We start from the raw sequence: 20446 nt of genomic DNA, 5'->3' as shown, positions 1-20446 counted from the left end.
TAGCTCATGTATGTCTCTTTTGCACAGTCACTCTCTGCTGCCCTCGTCCAGCCAGCCGTCATTCAGATCTGCGGTGTCAAATGAGCCGCTCCTTAATTTTCACTGCTCTCGCATTGTCAGCTTACGGTAACAGAGCGACGGACGAGGCCGGAGCACGGCTTTCGCGCAGACCCAGCCGTCGCCCAGCGCCTGGGTCCGCGACAGCCGCGGAGAACGCGTTGATGTAATCTAATATATTTTTTAAATTGTTAATACATAGGATTTATAATAAAGCTGCTCAATAGCCCTGGCCCTGTTATCTATGGAGGCCTATACTATTCATAATTAAATAAATAAACATTTAATTAAATAAATAAATATGGCCTCATGCAAATACACAATCAACCAATAAATCTCTCATAAATATATATATTATCATGAAATTGTGAAAAACCTGCACACTGATTTTAAATTAGCCATTATGTTATTCAATATATTTCATTTTGCTTTAAAAACCTGTTTATTATTTTAAAACAGCATTTTAAAATATTCCTTTTTAATCATGTGGAATATTATTATAATTGTGTCTTTTTTCAGAAGCTCGTATTTCAAAATCAATATTCTCCAAAGTAGCTTTGTTTTTATTTCATGTTGCTGTTTTTCACAATGGCTGATTTATTTAATGAAAAGCTTTTTCAGGAGAATGAGTATGTCTGTCAATCAAACTAGACAAGGCGGAGACACTTTTGTGATTGGTTACTCCTTTACTCAGACATGAGCAGCAGCACCCAAACTACATCGATCGAAGATGCTTCAGCGAACGTGACGGCGCAATGCCCACCCCTCAACATTAGGGGGAGTGCTAAGTGCTCCGTACCTGTGTATATTCAGGAGGTTTACAGATATTTTTTTATTATTATGGCACAATTTATGTTGCAGTGTGTAAACAATTAATTAAAAACATGACTGCTGTACTGTTTCTGGATATCAACAATATAGTATTAATGACAAAGAGTCAAGGATACATTGTACTTTTTTTTATAATTTTTTTATTACACAGTTTTTCTCCTGATATTGATTTTTACCATAGAGAATTTGAACTCCACCCCAAAAATTCAGTTCAATTAAATAAAAATGAAATGATTTTCTCTTTTAATAAAGTTTATCAACAGACATTCATACATATTTCAACACCTAAAACAGTTAAAGGCTTTTACACTTAATACTCATCACAGACTAATCCATTTCTTATTTTAATGTTTAATAGATGAAACATAATGTGATTATGAAATGAGTAAATGTTAATCTACATGTTACCCCTAATCTAAAAAATATATTTGATTTTTGACTGGCAGTCATTAGCTGAACAAACGAAAACACTAGATAGAAGTAGAGATTACAGTTTTCATGATTAAAAAAAAGTTACATTCAAAACAAGTTAATATGCAGCACAAAAACAACATTTAACATATTGTTAGGCTCAAATACAGCAACACAAATTATTTAAAAATCATTTTAGAAACAAAGGTAATCAGTAAACTCTGATTACTTGAAGACATCATGAGAGTCCTGACAGCTTGGAGGACGTCTTCTTGAAGCTCACAGACTCGTGTGCAGATTTTCTTTTTTTTTTCTTTCTGTTGCATTTTTTTGGGGTAGATTTTTTTGTAACCCTTGTGCTATCCTAGGCACTTTAACATTGGGAGTTGGGTCATCTAGACCCACTAGACAGTGCTCTGAACCTTTTTTCTTCAATGATTTGTGATCTTCACTGGTGTCCATGGATTACATGAAATCTTTCCACCTTTATCCACCTTTGTCATGGTAGGGAGAACACGTCAGTGTAAGGGGGGGGGGTCATCTAAGATAGCACAAGGGTTAATTTCATCTTTTTTTTAACTGTTGTGTTTACAGTTTGGTTTATTACAAAACTGCATTTTATGTTTTGTTTCACATTTTTACTACATAAATATTTGGTGTTTTTTTCTCTTATTTTGATATCTAAACTAAAACTATTTTTGTTAACACACTTATTATTAGAAGTTACATACACAATATTTATCTATGATTTTCTGTTTCCTACAGTGCAGACATATTTCATCAGTGATTCTCACAGATGAGTCACTGCTTTTCACTTCAACAACCTGATCATTCCTCCAGACTTTGAAATCCAGAATCCAGCATGGAGAGGCTGAGTGAAAGTGGTCTGGACTTTGTGTAGGAGAGTCATGGAGTCAGAAATGCTGTAGAAAGACAAAGTTCCTGCTTTGTGATTTAAATAAACTCCCACTCTGGAGGATCGGGGAGCTGCAATAGAAACACAGCTGCTTTTGTGGTAAAATGTATATTCAGTGGGTGAGCACTTCAATGCCCAGGATTTATCATTAAATCCAAACGCGCTTTCATCCCAGGTTCCTGTACCACTTCTGTCTTTGTATGCAACTGCAATGTAAACCACCCCGCTCCAGTCCACCTCCCAGTAGCAACGTCCAGTCAGACCTTCTGCACTGAGAACCTGAGACCTTTTAGCAAATCTGTCTGGATGACTTGAATAATTCTGTTCTAACTTTGTCCATGTTGCTGTTCTGTTCTGTTCACTCAAAGATAGATTCCTGTTTGCTGTGTTTGGATCCAGTGTGATCTGATGATAGTACTTCATGAAGTCCTCTCTGGATCTGAAGTCTTCAGGCAGAAAAACATCCACTATGTCTAAAATCTTTGTGGTCTGGTCTCTGAGAGTCTCCTCCAGCTTCTCTCTGGTCTCAGACACAGCTTTGAGAGCATCATCAAAGCAGTGCTGAGCTTGTTCAAAGCTGGGTAAGTCTGTACAGATACTCAGATCTGACAGGGAGGAGTAGTTGTTGAGAAAATGGAGATGATCTTCTGTAGATGAGAGCTGGTCCAGCTCAGCCTCTGTTTTCTTCAGTTTGGTGATCTCATGCTGCATCTTCTCCTGGAGTTCTTCCACTTTCCTCACTTCCTCCCTCTGATAGGATGTGACCTTCTGCTCCACTTCTGAGCATTTTTGCTCCAAGAGACAGATCAAACCTTTGAAGAGGTTCTGACTTTCTTTGATAGTTTTCTCAGCAGACAGATTGATGGCCTCCACCGCCTGCTGAAGCACTTCTAAATCTTCTTCCAAGTTGAGGATTCTCTGTTGGACTTTTTGTTGATCCAGTCCCAGCTTTGTCTGTCTTTCAGCCCTTTCTGCTGCAGCAGACACCATGTCATGACCTTTGTGTTCATCCATGGAGCAGAGACTACAAATACACTTCTGATCAGTGCGGCAGAAAATCTTGATCACTTCATCGTGACGAATGCAGATGTTCTCCTGAAGCTTTAGAGTAGCTTTGACCAGCTTGTGTTTCTTTAATGCAGCAACACTAAAATGGAGCTGGAGGTGCTGCTCACAGTAAGAAACCATACAGGTCAGACAAGACATGGCAGCTTTCAGCTTCTTTCCTTCACAGAAATCACAGTCAACATGTTCTGGTCCAGTTCCAGAACGCTCAGATGAAGTCGGTTGGAGCTCTGCTTTTCTTGCGTCCTCCACCAACTCTGCTAAAATAGTGTTTCTCACCAGGACAGGCCTTGAAGTGAAGTTTTGTCTGCACTGAGGGCAGCTGGGAGCTTTTGGTTCCTCTCCAATCCAGAAGTTCTGAATACATTCCAGACAGTAACTGTGTCCACAAGGAATAGTGACCGGATCCTTCTGCAGATCAAAACAGATCGAACAGATCAGTTTTTCTTTATCTAGAAAAACCTGCTGAGCCATTTTCTCTAACAATAGCAAATTTTTACTTTCTGTTTCTACATGAAAGCTCCTCCTCCTTCCTGCTTCTTTGTATCCAAAAACTTTATATAAAAAGGTGAAAACCCAAAACAAAACAAGCAGAGGGTGTCAGTACACACTCCACATCAACAATCAGCATTACAGTTAAGAGATTTGAACATATTTAGTTTTTTTTATGCAGATCCATCAAAAGATGAAATAATCTTGTAACTTTTTATATATATGTTTTTTTTAATCTTCTGTAACACAATTTTACGGAAGAGGATTATGGCCATGGACAAGACAAAAGGTCATAGAAAATTCTGACTTTAATTCCAGAATTCGGACTTTAATCTCAGAATTATGCGCTACAGGTGCATGTGAGCCACATCCTTCAGCTCTGCAGAGTCCAAGGAGCTGCAGGTGTGAAACCAACAAAATTGACGTCTGTAAGTGTCTTTTTGCACGCTCAAGGCTTACCAGAGGAGGCCATTTCGGTAATGGAAGAACAGAGGGTAAATAAAAAAGAAATTGTTAAATTTAAACAGGATCTTTTAAATGTACGGAAGAGGATTAGGGCCATGGACAAAGAAAAAAAAGGGCATTTTAATCTCAGAATTCTGACTTTAATCTCAGAGTAAAACTCATTTACTTTTTTCAATTGATTATTAATTAATTTTTCTTCTGTCCAGATTGACCGTGAAGTCATCGCTTTGGAGGATGATACAGCTCTGGGACAGAGACAACACACACAATCATCATTCACACACTTTACATTAATCAACTTTAACCCTTGTGCTATCTTAGGTGACCCCCACCCTTACATTGACGTGTTCTCCCTACCATGACAAAGGTGGATAAAGGTGAAAAGATTTCATGTAATCCATGGACACCAGTGAAGATCACAAATCATTGAAGAAAAAAGGTTCATGCGCAAAGTCAGAATTCTGAGATTAAAGTCAGAATTCCGAGTTTAAAGTCAGAAATCTGAGAATGAAGTCAGAATTCTGAGATTAAACTCAGAATTCATAGAGCATAGAGCTCAGGAGGCTCAATGGTTGGAAATCTGCTGGTCCTGACGGAATATCACCACAGTTGCTAAAGGACTGTGCGTCAGAGCAGGCGGTGCCTCTTCGAACCATCTTTAACAGGAGTCTTCGGACAGGATGTGTCCCTGGCTTGTGGAAGACCTCATGCCTTGTCCCAGTGCCCAAGATGACAAGGCATGCAGGGATGAAGGACTACAGACCATTATGACATCTGTCATAATGAAGACTTTTGAGAGGCTACTACTCCGGAGGCTCAAACCCCAGGTGGAGGGGGCGCTGGACCCCCTTCAGTTTGCCTATCAGGACAGTATGGGAGTGGAGGATGCAGTCCTGTATATGGTCCATAGGGTGCTCTCCTTTCTGGAAGGGACTGGCAGATATGTGAGGGTGATGTTTTTCAACTTCACAAGTGCCTTTGATACAGTCCAGCCTCAGCTGCTGAAGAGGAAACTCGAGAGGATGGGAGTTGATCCAGTTTTTGTTCACTGAATCCACAACTATCTGACTCTTAGGTCACAGTTTGTCCGACTAGGAGACTGTGTATCTTGGACATTGATGAGCAACACCGGAGCACCACAGGGAACTGTACTATCGCCTTTTCTCTTCACACTCTACACTGCTGACTTTAATTATGCATCTGCAGCTTGTAATGTCCAGAAGTATTCGGACGACACTGCTATTGTGGCGTGTGTGAAGGGAGGGGATGAGAGTGAGAACAGGGAGCTCATCACCAGACTCACCTCCTGGAGCAGGGACAATGGTCTTGTGCTGAACACATCAAAGACCAAGGAGATGATCATTGACTTTAGTAGGAAGCCCTCCCACCAACCAGTGATCATCGATGGTGGGGAAATCGAGGTGGTTGACTCCTACAAGTACTTGGGTGTGCACCTTGACCACAAACTGGACTGGTAGGAGCAGGCTCATGCTCTGTATAAGAAAGGGCAGAGTAGACTGTTCTTCCTGAGAAAACTAAGGTCCTTCGATGTGTGTACTGACATGTTGCTCCTCTTTTGTCGCTCGTTGTGGCGAGTGCTGTGTTCCATGGGGCTGTATGCTGGGGTGGCAGTATGACCACAAGGGATTGCAATCGATTGGACAAACTGATTAAGAGATGTGCATCTGTGATAGATAGATAGATAGATAGATAGATAGATAGATAGATAGATAGATAGATAGATAGATAGATAGATAGATAGATAGATAGATAGATAGATAGATAGATAGATAGATAGATAGATAGATAGATAGATAGATAGATAGATAGATAGATAGATAGATAGATAGATAGATAGATAGATGACTTTATTAATCCCACAATGGGGAAATTTTATTTCTGTGGCAGCAACACGACATTCAGAAATAATCAGAGGGATCGGGAGGAGGGTGGACTCTCTGGGATCTGTGCTGCAAAAGAGGATGAGGGCCTTGATTCAGAGCATCCTGGACAATCCCAGACATCCCTTGCACAACACGTCTCTCTATCTATCTATCTATCTATCTATCTATCTATCTATCTATCTATCTATCTATCTATCTATCTATCTATCTATCTATCTATCTATCTATCTATCTATCTATCTATCTATCTATCTATCTATCTATCTATCTATCTATCTATCTATCTATCTATCTATCTATCTATATCTCTCTGTCTCTATCTATCTATCTATCTGTCTGTCTGTCTGTCTGTCTGTCTGTCTGTCTGTCTGTCTGTCTGTCTGTCTGTCTGTCTGTCTGTCTGTCTGTCTGTCTGTCTGTCTGTCTATCTATCTATCTATCTATCTAATTCTGAGTTTAAAGTCAGAATTCTGACTTCAAACTCAGAACAAAGTCAGAATTCTGAGAATAAAGTCAGAATCCTGAGATTAAAGTCAGAATTCTGAGTTTAAAGTCAGAATTCTGAGTTTAAAGTCAGAATTTATGACCTTTCTTTTCTTTCTACATGGCCCTAATCCTCTTCCGTACACACTGCACATCAACAACCAGCAAAAATCCTTTGAACAACAAACAGTATACTTTTTGACGAACTATAAAATTTAAAATATAACATGACATCTAAGATATTAATTTTGATTTTTATATTCAATTTTGTGACCAATAATTCTTCCAAATCTGACCAGAAATCATTTGTGTACATACAAAGATAGAATAAATTCAAAAGACTCTTTTATATATTTTTTTAAATCTTCTTAGCGTGTCTTTAACTTACGGAGCCCGTGTCCTGACATTAAGATATAAAAATATATCTTGTTCCCACAGATTAATATCTTGTTCCAACAGGTTATTATGTCGTTCGCACGAAATACTATTCCGTTCCCACAAGATACTATTCCGTTCCCACAAGATACTATTGCGTTCCCTCGAAATGATTAACTCGTGCAAACGCAATAATTATGTCGTTCGAACGCAATAATTAATCCGTTCGAACGCAGTCATAAGTCATTCACGCGGATATGCTCTCTGCAGCAAAGCATGCTCGGAAACGTGACGTACTGCTATTGTTGTTATGCTACGAGCTAAAGGTAAGTGCTTTAGGCGAAGCAGCCAGCTTAATATGATATTTTTTTAGATTTTCATCGAGAAAATAACAGATCGACCATTCTTGCTTTTATTTTTACCCCTATTGAATGCTTACAGAGACACGGAAGTAGCCGCAGGAAGCGGCTTTTGCAGCAAGATGACTGAGGGCGTACCACAGATCATCATCATGTGAATGAACGTGAATACGATGGATGCTTTGTGCTTTTTTAATTAAATAAATCTGTTCTCTAAACATCTTCCGTGTCTTCAATGCAATGTAATGAGACACACACAGACAGAAATGTGAAGGTATCTGCTGTAAATCTATGACGTAAATTGATAACAGGATATGATCGGCTAGTCAGTTAGCATGTAGCTTAATAGCCTTCGAATGTAAAGATACTGACTGCTAAAGTTGATAAAAGACAAGTCCTGAATATTATTATTCCTATTCGACCCTAAATTACAATTTCAGCTGTCTGACAACAGACCAGCCAGTTGCCCAAATGCCGGCATACATGATCAGAGAGCTCTGCGGCGGAGCTAGTAGTAGCCTAGCAGGAGCTATCGTATGACAAAGCAGCCTAGTTATCATAAATCTTTTGATAATTTTCTTATATTCATTGAGACAGTAATAAAGTGATCATTTTTGTTTTTCATGTTCCTTTTTTGAACGAATATGGGTCACAGAGACACGGAAGTTACCGCTGAAAGCGGCTTTTGCTGGCGTACAGAGAGCATATCTGCCTGAATGACTTATGACGTGAATAATTATTATTGCGTTCGAACGGATTAATTATTGTGTTCGAACGACATAATTATTGCGTTCGCACAAGTTAATCATTTCGAGGGAACGGAATAGTATTTTGAGGGAACGGAATAGTATTTTGAGGGAACGCAAAAGTATCTTGTGGGAACGGAATAGTATTTTGTGCGAACGAGATAATACTCTGTGGGAACAAGATATATTTTTATATCTTAATGTCAGGACACGGGCTCAGTATTAACTGGATCAATTTGATGTAAAATTTTAATTTAAACTTTTGTTAGCTTTGTCCCTGAAGTTACTTGTTTTTGAAAACCAAAAAACATTTGCAACAGGTTGAACTGAAGGAGTCTGTAACAACAAAAAGCACCTTTGCACAGACTCATTGTTTATTGCTGCTCTTACATGTTAATATTCAACATCCATGTGTATCACACCGTTAGCTCATGTATGTCTCTTTTGCACAGTCACTCTCTGCTGCCCTCGTCCAGCCAGCCGTCATTCAGATCTGCGGTGTCAAATGAGCCGCTCCTTAATTTTCACTGCTCTCGCATTGTCAGCTTACGGTAACAGAGCGACGGACGAGGCCGGAGCACAGCTTTCGCGCAGACCCAGCCGTCGCCCAGCGCCTGGGTCCGCGACAGCCGCGGAGAACGCGTTGATGTAATCTAATATATTTTTTAAATTGTTAATACATAGGATTTATAATAAAGCTGCTCAATAGCCCTGGCCCTGTTATCTATGGAGGCCTATACTATTCATAATTAAATAAATAAACATTTAATTAAATAAATAAATATGGCCTCATGCAAATACACAATCAACCAATAAATCTCTCATAAATATATATATTATCATGAAATTGTGAAAAACCTGCACACTGATTTTAAATTAGCCATTATGTTATTCAATATATTTCATTTTGCTTTAAAAACCTGTTTATTATTTTAAAACAGCATTTTAAAATATTCCTTTTTAATCATGTGGAATATTATTATAATTGTGTCTTTTTTCAGAAGCTCGTATTTCAAAATCAATATTCTCCAAAGTAGCTTTGTTTTTATTTCATGTTGCTGTTTTTCACAATGGCTGATTTATTTAATGAAAAGCTTTTTCAGGAGAATGAGTATGTCTGTCAATCAAACTAGACAAGGCGGAGACACTTTTGTGATTGGTTACTCCTTTACTCAGACATGAGCAGCAGCACCCAAACTACATCGATCGAAGATGCTTCAGCGAACGTGACGGCGCAATGCCCACCCCTCAACATTAGGGGGAGTGCTAAGTGCTCCGTACCTGTGTATATTCAGGAGGTTTACAGATTTTTTTTTATTATTATGGCACAATTTATGTTGCAGTGTGTAAACAATTAATTAAAAACATGACTGCTGTACTGTTTCTGGATATCAACAATATAGTATTAATGAAAAAGAGTCAAGGATACATTGTACTTGTTTTTAATAATTTTTTTATTACACAGTTTTTCTCCTGATATTGATTTTTACCATAGAGAATTTGAACTCCATCCCAAAAATTCAGCTCAATTAAATAAAAATGAAATGATTTTCTCTTTTAATAAAGTTTATCAACAGACATTCATACATATTTCAACACCTAAAACAGTTAAAGGCTTTTACACTTAATACTCATCACAGACTAATCCATTTCTTATTTTAATGTTTAATAGATGAAACATAATGTGATTATGAAATGAGTAAATGTTAATCTACATGTTACCCCTAATCTAAAAAATATATTTGATTTTTGACTGGCAGTCATTAGCTGAACAAACGAAAACACTAGATAGAAGTAGAGATTACAGTTTTCATGATTAAAAAAAAGTTACATTCAAAACAAGTTAATATGCAGCACAAAAACAACATTTAACATATTGTTAGGCTCAAATACAGCAACACAAATTATTTAAAAATCATTTTAGAAACAAAGGTAATCAGTAAACTCTGATTACTTGAAGACATCATGAGAGTCCTGACAGCTTGGAGGACGTCTTCTTGAAGCTCACAGACTCGTGTGCAGATTTTCTTTTTTTTTTCTTTCTGTTGCATTTTTTTGGGGTAGATTTTTTTGTAACCCTTGTGCTATCCTAGGCACTTTAACATTGGGAGTTGGGTCATCTAGACCCACTAGACAGTGCTCTGAACCTTTTTTCTTCAATGATTTGTGATCTTCACTGGTGTCCATGGATTACATGAAATCTTTCCACCTTTATCCACCTTTGTCATGGTAGGGAGAACACGTCAGTGTAAGGGGGGGGGGGTCATCTAAGATAGCACAAGGGTTAATTTCATCTTTTTTTTAACTGTTGTGTTTACAGTTTGGTTTATTACAAAACTGCATTTTATGTTTTGTTTCACATTTTTACTACATAAATATTTGGTGTTTTTTTCTCTTATTTTGATATCTAAACTAAAACTATTTTTGTTAACACACTTATTATTAGAAGTTACATACACAATATTTATCTATGATTTTCTGTTTCCTACAGTGCAGACATATTTCATCAGTGATTCTCACAGATGAGTCACTGCTTTTCACTTCAACAACCTGATCATTCCTCCAGACTTTGAAATCCAGAATCCAGCATGGAGAGGCTGAGTGAAAGTGGTCTGGACTTTGTGTAGGAGAGTCATGGAGTCAGAAATGCTGTAGAAAGACAAAGTTCCTGCTTTGTGATTTAAATAAACTCCCACTCTGGAGGATCGGGGAGCTGCAATAGAAACACAGCTGCTTTTGTGGTAAAATGTATATTCAGTGGGTGAGCACTTCAATGCCCAGGATTTATCATTAAATCCAAACGCGCTTTCATCCCAGGTTCCTGTACCACTTCTGTCTTTGTATGCAACTGCAATGTAAACCACCCCGCTCCAGTCCACCTCCCAGTAGCAACGTCCAGTCAGACCTTCTGCACTGAGAACCTGAGACCTTTTAGCAAATCTGTCTGGATGACTTGAATAATTCTGTTCTAACTTTGTCCATGTTGCTGTTCTGTTCTGTTCACTCAAAGATAGATTCCTGTTTGCTGTGTTTGGATCCAGTGTGATCTGATGATAGTACTTCATGAAGTCCTCTCTGGATCTGAAGTCTTCAGGCAGAAAAACATCCACTATGTCTAAAATCTTTGTGGTCTGGTCTCTGAGAGTCTCCTCCAGCTTCTCTCTGGTCTCAGACACAGCTTTGAGAGCATCATCAAAGCAGTGCTGAGCTTGTTCAAAGCTGGGTAAGTCTGTACAGATACTCAGATCTGACAGGGAGGAGTAGTTGTTGAGAAAATGGAGATGATCTTCTGTAGATGAGAGCTGGTCCAGCTCAGCCTCTGTTTTCTTCAGTTTGGTGATCTCATGCTGCATCTTCTCCTGGAGTTCTTCCACTTTCCTCACTTCCTCCCTCTGATAGGATGTGACCTTCTGCTCCACTTCTGAGCATTTTTGCTCCAAGAGACAGATCAAACCTTTGAAGAGGGTCTGGCTTTCTTTGATAGTTTTCTCAGCAGACAGATTGATGGCCTCCACCGCCTGCTGAAGCACTTCTAAATCTTCTTCCAAGTTGAGGATTCTCTGTTGGACTTTTTGTTGATCCAGTCCCAGCTTTGTCTGTCTTTCAGCCCTTTCTGCTGCAGCAGACACCATGTCATGACCTTTGTGTTCATCCATGGAGCAGAGACTACAAATACACTTCTGATCAGTGCGGCAGAAAATCTTGATAACTTCCTCGTGACGAATGCAGATGTTCCCCTCAAGCTTTAGAGTAGCTTTGACCAGCTTGTGTTTCTTTAATGCAGCAACACTAAAATGGGGCTGGAGGTGCTGCTCACAGTAAGAAACCATACAGGTCAGACAAGACATGGCAGCTTTCAGCTTCTTTCCTTCACAGAAATCACAGTCAACATGTTCTGGTCCAGTTCCAGAACGCTCAGATGAAGTCGGTTGGAGCTCTGCTTTTCTTGCGTCCTCCACCAACTCTGCTAAAATAGTGTTTCTCACCAGGACAGGCCTTGAAGTGAAGCTTTGTCTGCACTGAGGGCAGCTGGGAGCTTTTGGTTCCTCTCCAATCCAGAAGTTCTGAATACATTCCAGACAGTAACTGTGTCCACAAGGAATAGTGACCGGATCCTTCTGCAGATCCAAACAGATCGAACAGATCAGTTTTTCTTTATCTAGAAAAACCTGCTGAGCCATTTTGTCCAACAACAGCAAATGTTCCCTTTCTGTTTCTAAATAAAAGCTCCTCCCTCTTTCCTGCTTCTTTTTTTTCATAAACTTTATTTAAAAAAAACTTTATTATAAAATTTACAAGAACAATTTGTGGAAAGAAAAAAAATAGAATAATGTAGAAAAGAAGAAGAAGAAAAAGAAGAAGAAGAAGAAAAAAAAGACAAAATTTAAATGTTTTCAGTGAAATCATTACTAAAGGTGGATCAAACATTGAAAAATTTCCGCCCGTCTCTCCGAGGAGAACCGATCCATCAAGGAAACCCTCCTGGATCTTCAGTCGAGGAGCATGAGGGACAATCTAGTGGTCGCGGGGGTTCCAGAGGAGGTAGGAGAAGACCCCGAAGCCACCGTGAGATCCTTTTTACAGGTCCACCTGAAGCTCCCCCAGGAGGAGGTGCAGAAGATCTCCTTCCACAGGGTTCACCGCCTCGGAGGAAGAAGGTCCGACCACCAGCGCCCGCGTCCTATTGTGGCTAAATTCGAACATTTCAAACAGAAGGAGTTGGTGAAGGGCCGCGGACGGGAACTGAGAGGCACGCATTACAGCGTTAATGACCAGTTCCCGGCAGAAATCCTCCGCAGAAGGAAGATCCTGTTCCCGCTGAGGAGGAAGCATTTTGCTGCTGATTCGAGAGCGGTTGTGGCCGTTGACAAACTTTACGTGGACGGCCGGCTGTTCCGGGACCCGGAGATCACCCCCTGGCTGTGCTGAAGGCTTTCAGATCCGCGCTGAGAACATCTGCGCTGCCCAGAAGAAACCCGCTAAACTTACTTCAATGAATGGAAAACCGGATCATCAATAATCCACACCTCGATCGCAGGAAAACAGTCTTTTTTTTTTTCTTCGTCACTTCAGTCCCACTGATGTTTCTATTGTTGTTTTGTTGTTGTTTTCGTTTTCCCTTCTATCTCTTTTTTTCTTTCCTTTACTCTCCCCCCCCCCTCTCCCCCCTCATTATATGTAAATCACCTGGAAGCAACTCATCCTCGGTAAGTATTTATTTATGCACGGAACGGGCGCGCGCTCACACAAGCGCACACAGGGGCGTGCACATGCGATCCCGCACACACACGCTGACATACTGCAATCACCTCACACAGGCTCTCATAGGACGCACGCGACACGCAGCTCACATAACCAGAAAACGTTCACGCGCACAGCGCTTCTCAAATGCGGGCACGCGCACACGGACTGGCACACAAGCACTACTTAGCTTTACACCTTTTCAGTCAGAGCAGTTATGAACAGTCTTAACATCGTTAGCTGGAATGTGCGTGGACTTGGCTCTGAGCCAAAGAGACTGAAAGTGTTAAATCACCTGGATGGTCTAAAAGCAGATATAGCTCTACTGCAGGAGACCCATTTATCAAATTCTTTGAATCACCGTATGTGCTGCTTACAATTTCCAGTTATATACTCTGCCAGTTACAACTCCAAACAAAGAGGAGTTGCTGTTTTAATTAATAAAAATCTTAATTTTACTCATAAGGATACAGTTACTGACCCAGAAGGCAGATTTGTAATCATTAATATATCCATTCAGAATAAGGACTATTGTATAGTGAGTATTTATGGTCCTAATGTTGACGACTCTTCCTTCTTTCACAGATTCTTCACCTCACTCTCAGTTCACTCTGACTCCACAATCATTATAGGAGGAGACTTCAACCTTGTTTTGGACCCTGAACTTGACAGACTCAGCACAGCAGCAAACCAGCGTACATGGCGGTCTGCAAGTATTCTAAAGCAGTACATGAATGATCTGGGTCTCTGCGACGCGTGGCGCTCATGTCACCCAAGCACTAAAGGGTTCACCTTTTTTTCTCCAGTTCACTATTCACACTCCCGTTTAGACTATTTATTAATCAGTAACTCTCTTTTAAAAAATATTCAAAGCTCCAATATCCATCCAATTATTATCAGTGATCATGCACCAGTCTCTGTAAACATTTCTAGGGAAAAATCCACACCCTCTGGTACAACCTGGAGGTTTAATACGTCTCTGTTAAAGGACCAGGAATTTCTTGAATTCTTTAAAAAAGAGTGGGCAACCTTCTTAGACTTCAACAATACTCCAGACATCCCACCGTGCGTTCTTTGGGAAGCAGCAAAGGCAGTCATGAGAGGGAAAATCATTTCTTATTCAACGCACAAAAAACGCAAAGAGAAAGCAGATTTATTAGAATTAGAAAATAAAATCAAAACCCTGGAGACTGCTTATGCTGCTTCTGCACAGGAGCACATTCTGGGAGATCTGAAAAATTTAAAGCTGCAGTTAAATGACATCATTAATAAACAAACACAATTTCAAATACAAAGGCTACGACTTGAAAGATTTGAAAACTCTAATAAATCTGGCAAATTTCTGGCTAATCAGCTTAAAATTAACAGAGAAAAATCATCAATCACCTCTATTATGGACCAAACAGGAAATGTCACCCATGACCCGGTCAAAATTAATAACGAATTTGAAAACTTTTATAAAAACCTGTACACACCGCAGATCAATCCGTCAGAGCAAAGTATTGACTCATTTCTTAATAATGTAAACCTACCCAGGCTAAATGAGGATCAAATCACAAACTTAGATTCTCCGCTCTTGCCGTCTGAACTTCATGAAGCTCTGTTACTTATGCCCAATGGTAAAGCACCAGGGCCTGATGGCTTTCCTGCTGAGTTTTATAAAGAATTCTGGGAACAACTGGCACCAACATTTTATAAAACTGTCACATCTATTAATGAGAGCCAATCAATGCCACCTAACATGAACTCAGCCAACATAATTCTTCTTCTAAAACCAGACAAAGATCCCACTAGTCCTTCAAGCTATCGCCCCATTTCTTTAATCAATGCAGATGTAAAAATTATCTGCAAAGCACTAGCACAGAGAATAGAAAAAATCACTCCTCACATAATTCACTTCGACCAGACTGGATTCATCAAAGGCAGACACTCGGATGATAATGTCCGTAGACTAGTTAATATAATAGACTTTGCCACCATTAAAAACCAGGAAATGACGGTACTATCGCTGGATGCTGAAAAAGCCTTTGACAGAGTTAATTGGAAGTTCCTTATTGCTGCCCTCCATAAGTTTGGTTTTGGAGAAGCATTCATCAATTGGATCAAAATATTATATCACAACCCCAATGCATCAGTTAGAACTAATAAACAGACTTCAAACAGGTTTTTTCTTGGAAGAGGAACCAGACAGGGCTGCCCACTCTCTCCTTCTCTTTTTGCTATATTCATTGAGCCTTTAGCTGCAGCAATAAGACAGAATGAGAGCATTATAGGAATAAAAACCAAACACAGCCATCATAAAATTAGTCTTTATGCGGATGACATATTACTGTTTTTAAGGAATTTACATTCTGTAAATGAAACAGCAATGATCATAAATGAATTCTCCTCCATATCAGACTATTCCATTAATTGGAATAAGTCTGTTTTATTACCACTCAACAGGAATATGGAACAAAGACTCACAATTCCAGTTAAAACAGGAAATATCAAATATCTGGGTATCTACTTTTCCCCCAAACTATCAGAACTGGTGCAGCTAAACCACACCCCATTACTGAAAAGCATACAGGACGATCTAACACGCTGGACCAACCTGCCTCTGTCCCTTATGGGCAAGGTAGCCACGGTTAAAATGAAAATCTTACCCAAGGTTAATTATCTCTTCTCAATGATTCCCACACAACCGCCATTAAAATGGTTCAAAACATTAGACTCATCCATATCAAGCTTTCTATGGAACAACAAACCTGCAAGAATTAGTCTAAAAACTTTAAAATCTGCAAAAAGCTGTGGAGGATTAGAACTACCTAATTTCCACAAATACTTTCTTGCAAATAGATTACAATATATCTTAAAATGGTTAAAAAATAATCCAGAAACCAACTCATGGTTAGACTTGGAACAGGTGTTATGTGGAAAGATCAACCTGTCACAGCTACCATTTATTAGCCAAACAGTTAAAAAACAGGATTGTTTCAAAAGCATTAATATAAATGCCACCTTAACAGCCTGGTGGGAATTTCTCAAAATATCAAAATCATCAATTCAACCGTGCAAAATGACACCCATCTGGAACAACCCGGACATCCTTATTAACAAAAAAATGATTCACTTCCCAGCTTGGCAAGCAGGGGGCATAAAACAACTAGAGCACGTAATTATTGATAGAAGATTCATAACCCCCCAGGAACTTCAAGACAAACATGGAATAAATAACTTCTTGGAATATCAGCAACTTAAATCAAGTATTACTAAAAAGTATAAAATTAAAGACGACGATTTAAAGCTACCAGATGTAGTTACCACTCTGATTAATTTTTCAATGAATAGAACTCTCTCCAAAATATACAAACTTTTATGTAATTTAGATAACAATATTGCCCTTCCAACAAAAAAATGGGATGCAGATTTGAGCATCAGCACAGATGAAAGCTTCTGGTCAGAACTTTGTCTAAACACCTTTAAACTGACAAAAAGTCCAAATCTGCAGCTAATCCATCTCAAAACTCTTCACAGAATTTACTACACTGGACAGAGGATGTTCAAGATGGGTCTCAGTAACTCAGACATTTGCGAGCACTGTGATAATAATCTACCCGACAGCTACATGCACGCACTGTGGTTCTGCACTCCTGTCAGGGCTCTCTGGCAGCAGGTATGTGCCGATTTATCAGTCTGGCTTAAGGTTTCAATCACTGCCTCACCGTCACTTTGTGTGCTTGGTGACATGAGTGCCATCGATATAGAAGAAGGATTAGCATCTATCATTTTCATAACTCTTTGTATTGCCAAAAAAACTATTTTAATAAATTGGAAAAACAAGAAAAATATAAACATAAGTCAACACAGAAATCTGCTGTTTGATCATATCAGCTTGGAAAAAATGTCAGCCCAAAGCTCAAGTAACTTTGAAAGAATTCAGTCTCTCTGGTCTCCTGTGGTTGACTCCATGACTTAGGGGGTGGGGGGCCTGGTCGTCGCTGCTCCTTGCCCTTCTGCCGTGGTTTGGGGTGGGGGTCGGGGCTTCCGGTGCCTGGCGGGGGCGGTGGGGGGCTCCGTTGGTCGGGGGGTCGGGTCCGGTGCCTGGGTGGGGCGGGCTGGGGCGCTGCGTGGTCCTCTGGGCTTGGGCGTGGGGGTGCGTGGTGGGGGGGTGGGGTGGTGGTCTGGCTTGGCTTGGGGGGGTGGTCCCTTTGCCTGTGCTGGGGGGGGTTGGCGGGGGGCCCTGCTCGGGTGGGGGGGGCCCAGCGGCGCCGGATGGGCTGCCCATCTGCACCTGGGGCTGGGATCGGCCCTTCCCTGGCTCTGGGACGGGACGGGACAACCCTCTCGGGGCCCCCGGTCGCTCTGGGTGTCACCCGCTTCGGCTGCGGGGTCTGGGGTGGGGTGGGGTGGGGGGCTTGTCGGCCCTGTCCTGTGGGGGGGCGTTCTGGGGGGGAGGGGGGGCCCATTATTAGTACGGGTCGGGGGGGCTAGCGGGTCGGGGTCTCCGCTGAGGCAATCAGTGGTTGCCTCGGCCGGTTGGCCTCCTCGGTCCCGTCGAGGCCTGACCAGAGCTCTTCTAGGGCCGGCGTCTGGGGGTGGGGGCCTGGGCTTGCTCCGGGGGGGGGCGACGCTTTCTGGCTCCTCTCTCTCTGTGTGGGGTGGGTGGTGCCGGGCCTGGGGTGTCGGCGCCTCCGGGGGTGGGCCCCTGGGCTGGGTGGCCCTGGCCCCTTTGCTGGGGGTGGGCTGGGGGACGGCTGTTTGACCACCGGGGGACAGTCTACCAGCTGTCCCCAACTTACCCCCTTCCTTATATAACCTCATATTAGGGTGAGGGGGTGGGGGGTTTAGCCTGCGATGCGCCTTGGGGGGGGGCTACTTGGGAGTGGCCCCCCTCCTATGGTTGCCGTATGGAGTGGGCCCCCCCTCTTTCGGTTTTATTTGCACCTTAGACACGTAGGGTCCTTGGTAGGGGGGGTGCTTGGACATCACTGCCAGCAAGCAGCAGATGTCCTCCTGGCACCCTACCCGCCAATTTTAACCGCACCTTAGACATTTAGGGCCCCTTGGTGTGGAGGGTGAGGGGACATCACTGTGAGTAATCAGGAGATGTCCCCTTAGTGCCCTACTCGCCAATTTTAACTGCACCCCCCTTAGTACACACACCCCTCCCCCTTCAATATATACATTCAAACATAAACACACACACATGCACACAAACACCCTCTCAAACACCCATACACGCACACACATTTTACAAGGAAGGTGGGACCTGGGTCCATCTGTCCCCTACCCCGTCCCTGGTGGGGGGTGTGGGCCCCTTGGCGATGGCGGCCGTGTCCCTTGGGTGCCGGCTCCCTGGGCCCGGCGGTGCTCTCTCCGCACGGTGGGGGGGTTCATATTACACCTGAGCCGGGGGTGTTCGTGTCCCTGGGGGGTGGGTCCTGGTCCTTGCCCCTGGGCGCTGGGCCCCGCCAAACTTCCAACATGGCCGAGCCTGGTCGGGCCATATTTATAACATCCCTTATGGGCCGCCCTTTTTTCCCCGGGGTTCCCCCCTCCTGGGCGGGGGCGGCGGGCCCCTGCCTTGCTCCTACCTGGACCAACCGTGGGCCGGGTGGGTGGCTGCCTGGAGTGCGGAGCGGGTCTCCCTTGGGGGGTCCTGGCTCGTACCTGGGGTCGGGGCGGGGGGATGCCCGGAACTCCTGGGTGGTGGTGGGGTGCTCGTCTGGGGCTGTGGGCGTCCCTCTCCGGTGGGGCCCTGCGTTGGGCTCTTCCGGCGCGGCGGGGGGCTGCTTTCCTGGCTGGGCTGGGGCGGCGCTCTCTTTCCCTCTGCGCCTCCCTGCTCTCTGGCTCTGGGGGCCTCGCGGCGGTCCTGCTGGCCCTGGCCTGGATGGCGGTCTTGGTCGCCCGGGGGGCGGTTGTTCCCTGCCTGTTCCCGTGTGGCGCTGGGGGAATTCCGGCTGCCGCTGCTGCTGCGGCGGGGGTATGGGTGTGGGGGTGGCTGGGCGCTCCTCCTCCTTCTTTTCACATTCCACCATCCATTTTAGAAGAACATAAACACTCACCTGAGCACAGGTGTTAGCTCACCTTTGCACTAATAGTTTGCATGATTGAATGAATGAAAGATTTCACACTAGTTGGTTTAAAGGCATAAGTATGCGTTCGTGAACACTATCTGTTTTGTGTGCATGTTGACATGTGGACATTTCTGCGGCTAGCAGGTGTGTTGATAATATTTGAGTGTGTGTGAACAGGCCCCGCCCTTTTTGTACTACATTTGAACCGTACCGTAACGATAAACAACCAGTAAACCTGCCTGCTCTATGCTGCTTCATGGTCTTACCCCCCTTCCCCTCCTATTATCACCCTCCTACCCCCCCCTCTCTCTAACGTCCCTCTCTCTTGTTCCCCTCTTTCCTTTTCCGTCCGGTCCAACACCAAAGATTTTCAAACATGATTGAAATTAATAAAGTTTGGCCTCAATTACAAAAGGGGTTTATTCAGACATACCTTTGGTTTGTCTGAAGATGAATAACCCCTCTTGTTAGAATAAAATATGTCCAACACAAGAGGCCCTCAGCTCTCATCTGTTTGCCTAGCTGTTGGACAGGACAAGTTAAAAAAAAAAAAAAAAAAAAAAAAAAAAAAAAAAAAAAAAAAAAAAAAAAACATTGAAAAATTTCCCTTCCCGTCCCTGCAGGGTTTACTTCATTTTTTCTAAATTTAGAAAAAACAAAATGTCTCCGATCCAATGGATGTATGTGGGGGGGACTGTGTTTGCTTCCAATTTAAAAGTATGATTCTGCATGCAACTAAGCATATGAACCGAATTAACCTACACTCCGATTACTTTTTAAACGTTTGGGGATCGGTGATTCCCAGAATTCCGATGAGGGGGTCCAACTTGACCATCTGGTTTAAAATTTTTGACAGTGTCAGAGAAACATCAGACCAAAGGTTTGACAGCTTATAGCAACCCCAAAACATGTACGACAAAGATGCTGGAGCCTGTCCATAACGTATACAAAGAGGCTCAACGTCATGGAATATCTTACTCAGCCTGAGCCTGGTCCAGTGGAACCTGTATGTTATCTTAACCCTTGTGCTATCTTAGAT

General features: G+C 42.3%; 2 protein-coding genes across 2 annotated transcripts; both read right to left on the bottom strand.

Moving 5' to 3' along the window:
- Positions 1-1868: 1868 nt before the first annotated feature.
- Positions 1869-3773, bottom strand: LOC101168771 (tripartite motif-containing protein 16-like). Its single transcript, XM_004085731.4, has one exon. The coding sequence runs from the start codon at positions 3752-3754 to the stop codon at positions 2111-2113; it is 1644 nt and encodes a 547-aa protein (XP_004085779.2). The 5' UTR covers positions 3755-3773; the 3' UTR covers positions 1869-2110.
- Positions 3774-10399: 6626 nt separating this feature from the next.
- LOC111948692 (tripartite motif-containing protein 16-like) lies at positions 10400-12338 on the bottom strand. The gene has a single exon (XM_023962825.1). The coding sequence runs from the start codon at positions 12283-12285 to the stop codon at positions 10642-10644; it is 1644 nt and encodes a 547-aa protein (XP_023818593.1). The 5' UTR covers positions 12286-12338; the 3' UTR covers positions 10400-10641.
- Positions 12339-20446: the final 8108 nt, after the last annotated feature.

The sequence above is a fragment of the Oryzias latipes genome, chromosome 14 (assembly GCF_002234675.1).
Source record: "Oryzias latipes chromosome 14, ASM223467v1".
In the NCBI taxonomy this organism is placed as follows: Eukaryota; Metazoa; Chordata; class Actinopteri; order Beloniformes; family Adrianichthyidae; genus Oryzias; species Oryzias latipes.
Note: the sequence above shows the minus strand (reverse complement) of the source record. Positions and strands in the feature narration are given on the sequence as shown.